Source organism: Papaver somniferum, chromosome 7 (assembly GCF_003573695.1).
Source record: "Papaver somniferum cultivar HN1 chromosome 7, ASM357369v1, whole genome shotgun sequence".
Lineage (NCBI taxonomy): Eukaryota > Viridiplantae > Streptophyta > Magnoliopsida > Ranunculales > Papaveraceae > Papaver > Papaver somniferum.
The window spans coordinates 180,381,506-180,387,672 of record NC_039364.1 but is presented as its reverse complement, the minus strand read 5'-3'; the positions used below and the strand labels follow the sequence as shown (position 1 = coordinate 180,387,672).

At 36.3% G+C, this 6,167-nt stretch overlaps 1 protein-coding gene across 2 annotated transcripts in view; it reads left to right on the top strand.

Moving 5' to 3' along the window:
* Positions 1-757: 757 nt before the first annotated feature.
* LOC113299119 (mediator of RNA polymerase II transcription subunit 12-like) overlaps positions 758-6,167 on the top strand; it is a 16,517-nt gene continuing 11,107 nt past the window's right edge. The window contains exons 1-6 of one of the 2 annotated variants that reach the window (XM_026548063.1): positions 758-938; positions 1,495-1,810; positions 3,169-3,228; positions 3,546-3,651; positions 4,383-4,451; positions 4,686-4,739. In XM_026548063.1, the coding sequence (XP_026403848.1) occupies positions 1,686-1,810; positions 3,169-3,228; positions 3,546-3,651; positions 4,383-4,451; positions 4,686-4,739 (414 nt within the window). In that variant the 5' untranslated portion in view covers positions 758-938; positions 1,495-1,685. The remainder of the gene's footprint in view (positions 939-1,494; positions 1,811-3,168; positions 3,229-3,545; positions 3,652-4,382; positions 4,452-4,685; positions 4,740-6,167) is intronic. The other variant, XM_026548062.1, reaches the window with a different exon arrangement.

Genomic DNA, 6,167 nt, shown 5'->3' with positions numbered 1-6,167 from the left:
TGACTTTGGGGTGGAAAACACTTTCCTCTTTCTTATTAATAATAATCACTTGAGTTTCCATATCAAATACTTCATATGCATAAGGTTCACCATTATCACTGATAATATATGGAACATAATTAATGAGGGAGAACCTCGGCTGCATAAATAAAACCAAGGAGCAGCTAACCACTGTTAGTATACTATTTTAATCTCTACTTGTCTGAATAATACGTGACTTGCATCACTTACACGATGGACAACTTTACAATGAAACAATGAACATCATTTTCTAAATTGCATTACACGGATGAGGTCAGTTTATTTTCTAAAGCTTAACACTTAAAACTTATAGTTGTAGACCGTCCATATAATGAGTATTTGTATGATGAGGACTTGAATACCATTTCTATTTCATTTCCTCTTTATGTGTTCAAAAATTCTAAAATCACATCTTGCCGATGTGAGAACACAAGAAAGACCAAATGAAATAGAGAATGAACAGGGAGTGTTCCTGTTTTTTTCGTCTATTACATACTACAAACCGATACATCAATCCGTAACAAAAAAGTTATATATATATATATAAAAGATATCGGCTCATCCGAATTCTGGAGTAGTAATACAAGTACATGATATATAGTCTTAGGCACGATGGAATCTTTGATAGGGGAAAAGTTTTCTAAATCCACACTGAAGTCGGCTTTCCCTCTAGTATTCTATTAAGAGTGTAGCGTCGGCGTAGAGTGTCACCCCAAGAGTTGCCCTAAAGAAAAAAAGAAGAAAAAGAAGGAACGGTTGTAGATAGATTAGATATGGTCGGGTCAGTTGCTATTCGGTGGAACCAACATAAAGGCATCGTCGTCATCGACAAGCAAGTCAAAGCAAACAGGCCCTTTTGCCTTCGTTCCCACTTAGTTTCTTCTCACATATCTCTCTCTTCCCAATTTCTGGCCAAGGTAAGGGCTTTTCTTTTACTTCTTCTTCCATCCTTGAATTTTTTTTTCTAATATTTTACCAATTGATCAGCTTGTTCTCTGAAAACCCTAAATTCTGAATGCAAATCCTAGGAGTGAAAACTCACATAGATGTGTGTTGGTGCTTTAGGTTAAAGAAATTCCTCATCTATTTGGTTGTCCGAGTGTAAGAGAAGGGTTTGATCTTTAGTACGAGTCTTTTCCTTTGATTCTCTAGTAATTTTTATTTTATTTTTGAATTTTTCGTGTAAATTATTTTTTCTTTTATTTGTTAGTTCCTGCCCCTTCCTTTAATTTTTCCCAAGATACAGTATTGCCTTTCCTTCTCTCGTTGTAAGACTAAAATTCACTTATTTTTCAAGTAAATATCCGAAATTTTTAGAAAAGACAACTTTAAGGAGTTTGTAGCTGACATTGTAAAACAGTATGTTTGCTGAATAGTGCATTCTTCAAATCATTATATTATATTTTATACTCTTTTGCCTTGAAGCTAAACATTGTACACACTATCTCTACTCAGTAACTACTATTTTTGTAGATCTGAGCTGACCACACAAGACTAGCTATTGCTGTTCTGGTTACTTGCACATAAATCTCTACCGGAAACGCTGGATGTTTTTGTTCAGAATTCATTGCCAGTACTCACAGTTGACGAGCTGGGATCTCTACTTCTCTCCTTTTATAGTGATATTGATGCTGGAGGCAGTATGCCGGTGATTGTTGGGAGAAATGCAAAGGTATTCTGCTGTCAGCTGCAGCGGTGGAGTTTCTAACAGTGCTGGTGGTGGACCATCTTCTAGAGATACCACAAGAGCTGATTCATTTGCTTTGTCAAGCTTCTCCCTGAATCAAAGGTAATGATAATCCTCTTTGAGCGTCACTGCTTGGTGAATTTGGTCATATAAACACTTTAGGGTTGAACTTGCTGAAAACTGATGTTGTTTGTTTGGCTTGGTTAGGAATGATGTTCAATAGTTCTTCACCATTAATTTTTCTTTCTTTCTTCTTGCTTTTAAATAAGGATCATGCTTCACAAATATATATTATCTTGCAGAGCAGCATTACATTTCATTTTGGTTTCTAAATGTACAAATTAGGTATGATACTTGAAGAAATATTTTCTGCTGATATTCAGAACTCTAGTTACTGAACCAGAAATATTTTCTGCTTTTGAATTTCTCAAGATATCTTGGATATCTTTTTGGCTTTTGTGTTTTTCTTCCCTACACTCCCTTTCCCTCTTAATCATGTCCTACTCTTGTTTGAAGGATCATCTATTTTTCCGAAGGCGCAGTTCTTTTGATCCTTTTTCTCAGATCCCATCCTTTCCAATCCATCTAATTGCATGATATGTACAATTAAATCATACCATTTGCTTATGTGTTGCTAATAAGTCTGCGTTGGAGTTCCACTGTGATGAGGGGTGTTTGTCCTTGCATGAAATTTGTTACTCATCTTTTTGGGTACATATAAATGTGTATACACATAGACTATAAAGTATGAATATTGCCACATAATCTACCGTATCCTTCAGTGCGGGTTCCACTTAGTGGTGAATAAGGGCTCATTTTTTGGTCTTGTAGAACGTTACATCTTAAAACAAAAAATCTTCTCAATGGCTTAATATAGGCTGAATTTTGAACAATAATATATGCGACAGTGAGAATAAGAAAAACCTGGCCCTTTGGAGAACCATCAAGTGGTCTGATGGTTCTCATGCTCCCTCCCCTAGGGGAGGCTGCGGTTCGAACCCTGTAATTGTGCCTAAAGATGCCTAAGGATTCCTAAATGAAGGATTTAGAAAGTAGCCCAGGGACCACCGTTTTATGCCATCAAAAAGAATAAAAAACCTGTCCCTTTGATCATCTCCATTTGGCATTGCATAAAAGTGTGTTGCAATGGGGTAGCAGTAGAGTATTTTGCAACACACACAGACATATATGCCTGAGATGTAAGATTTTTGTAAACCTTCTGTTATACTTTTGGTAGTGGGCATTGTTTTTCTTTGTTCCTTGGGTGGCCTCGTGATGATTCATGGATAATGTGTGAGCAGCATAGTTGGTTGCATCGTTTTAACTTTTTTTATCTGATAAGCTTATCTGATAAGCTCATATCTGGTTGCCAAATTCTGGTCAGAGAATGATGTAAGTTCTTAATAATTTACGGACCAATGCATCATGTGTTAAGTCCTTAGTGTGGTCTGCTGCTGCAGGAAGCAATTGCAACTAACACCGTACAAGTTGAAGTGCGACAGTGAACCACTAAATCACAGGTAGATCTGTTCTCAAAACCTTTTTTTTTGTTGATTCTGTGGATTCATTTGTCTTGTTATTTGATTATGTCTGAAACATTTAAAAAGTTTCTTATTGAAGGAACTGGGAAGGGAATTCTGATTTTTTGTCTCCCCCTTCCTTTCCCTTTGTTATTTGTTTTTGCCATTTTTTTTCTTTATATTTCCTTTTTAACTCTTTCCAGTTCATCAGCACCTAGTTCGTAGCAGAAATTCTAAAAAGTGACTGAGCTGTTTGCCGTTGCTAGTTTATTTTCATTGAAGGGTTATCTTAATTTACCTTACGCTTCTCTACTTAGGCTTGGACCTCCCGACTTTTACCCACAATCTCCAAACTGCCCCGAGGAGACATTAACCAGGGAATCTTTGCAACATGGATACAAGGAAACTGTTGATGGACTTGAGGTAACTTTACGTATCCTGGAAGTGCAATTAAGTATCTTTTTTTTAATGAGTTCTGTTGTAAGTGAGTTTGTCGTGCTCTGACCTCTTTTGCTTCCTTCTAACTATGATTCTGGAAATGGAGCTGGTATTGCTCCGAATGATTTTATATCTCACCAGCAAAGTTGATTAGGTCTGCTCTATGAATGCTGTGGGTGGGCAAGGTTGTGGAGTGGCTTTTGCAGATATATTTTAATTCCGTTCATTGTTCCAGTGAAATATTATCTGCACAGTTGTTCAAGTGCTCGAATTTAGTTAGTTTTTTTTTTCAGACTTCCCACCTGTCATCATCTTAGCTCCTTTTTGTGGTCTGTTATGGCAAGCAATTGGAATAAACACCTTTTTAGTTTGCTGGTTTAAGAAACCTAACTTTAATTTGATGGACCAAATTGGCTAGTAGTTTGGTCTTAGGAGTGTTGTCTTTCTTAAGCGAGAGTTGCTGGCCCTCTATTTCCAGTTCATATGGTTTTTACATCGGAATATTGGAAAAAATGGATTTGGTTATACCACTATTTGTCTTATTTTACTGTTGAAGGTTTTGTGATGTTCTTGTGATAGAGATACGGTCAAATCTGACATATTATGTTGTGCTTTCCTGTGACGTTAATGGTTTGACATGCTTTTTATTCTTGCTGCTTCGTAACAGTCTATTTTATTCAAATTCTTACTATAACTTTACATGCTGAATGAGCCAGGAATCTAGAGAAATTTCACTTACCCAGCTTGGAACTTTCACAAAACCTGTTGTGCTGAAATGCAAAGAGGTAATTCTTTTTATTAAGCAATACCATCCCATTGGATTTTTCTTTGTCAGTTTCATGCTTTCCATTGACATAATTCGAGTGCATAGGGAAGTATCCGGTGTCGCTTTGCAATTTTATTCCTATATATGGATCAAAATTAATTTGCTGATTTCTTCTTTCCCTTTGTTTTGTTTGCTTTTGTGGTTTCTTAGTTGCTTTCTAATTATTTTGCTAATTATTGCTCTTACTTTTTAGGCTATTCGTAAACGCTATAGGGATATCAACGAATCTCGTGCTCAAAAGCGCAAGGTAACGTCTAATTTCAAATTGTAGACAGGAAAAGCTTATGAAAGCATTTCGTAACGAAAGCCAAAATATTACATTAAGAACATATTGTTAAGTAACTCTTGATCAGTGTCATGTGTACCAGCAAAAGTGTAGTGGAACCACTGTCAAGCTGACCAAACATCTAAAATTTTGAATCATGTAAATTATGTACACATATGTCCTCTCAAATTAATTTTCCAGTCCTCCTGTGTTGGTCATCCTCATTCTAGGGTACGCAAAAGAGTTCAGCTGCTCAGGTCAATTTTTTTTCAAGATTGTTGGATGGAAACTTCAAGGTTCTCATAACCATTTAGTCGTGGCTGTAAAAGAAATCTGCTCGATACAAAGTATATAACCTCATCATTTTGTGATTTGAAATCAGCTGTGAGGATATCCTCGATCTTGAATAGTGGTTCCTTGGTTTAGTAGTTCCATAATTACGGTGGCATTACAAAGTTTGGACTCATTAGAATGGTTAACAAGTGATATGATCTCCATGATGCGTGTATTCCCTTGATAGGTTTGAAACTTCAGAATGGTTCTTTCTTTCTTTTTCTGTAGGTCGATACATGTGCTGAGAATATTTTTGTCCTTACTAATTCAGCTCAGCTGAAGATTCTCCTTATTTGTCCGCTTATAAAATTGTCATTTGCTCCCTCTGCAACCATAATGGACTCGACACTGTATGCTATTTGTGTGGAGTGCCCTTGAGACTTAGATTAAGATAACCCAACAGCTGATTCTTGGCACGGATGATCTGCTTTCCTTGTACTCGATTTAAAGACTTAAAAATTTGTAACCCTCAGAAATTTGATAGCCAGTCAAGGATGTAAACTGCTTCCTTCCTCTATATTTTGTTGTTCTTAAAAAATATTATTGATTTAGTTTAAATTTTCAGAATGGTCAAGTTTTTTGCGACAACATTATGCTAAGTGAACATTCTCGTTGGAAATAAAAATCATCAGTGTGGTACCATACATTGTCAGGGTTTTTGTGAGATTCTAGAATGCAGTTTGAATGCATTGTAGCTCCTGCATGAGGGGGTGACCAGAGGGTTGGTTTTTGCGGAGGATCTTCTCATCCTGAAAATCACGCTATTCTTAAGCTTACAGCCATATCATCAATTGCTTGCATTAATAATTATTAGTACAAAAATCAATCATCATCAGTTTACAGTTATGGGATGACTGGTTTACGTGTGATGTGTCCATGAATAGGCAGATCCTTGTAAGCATTCAAGTAACGTGCTCTTAAAAAACCTTTCGATCTTCTCCATTTGGGTTTTGCTGTATTATTCATAATGCAGATACAAGATGGCTCTTATTTGGTGTACGTTAGCCATGTCCGTGCTGTAGAGCAACTCGCACATTCTACTCAACTTTTTTTTTTTTTTTTTTTTTTTTTTCCCTT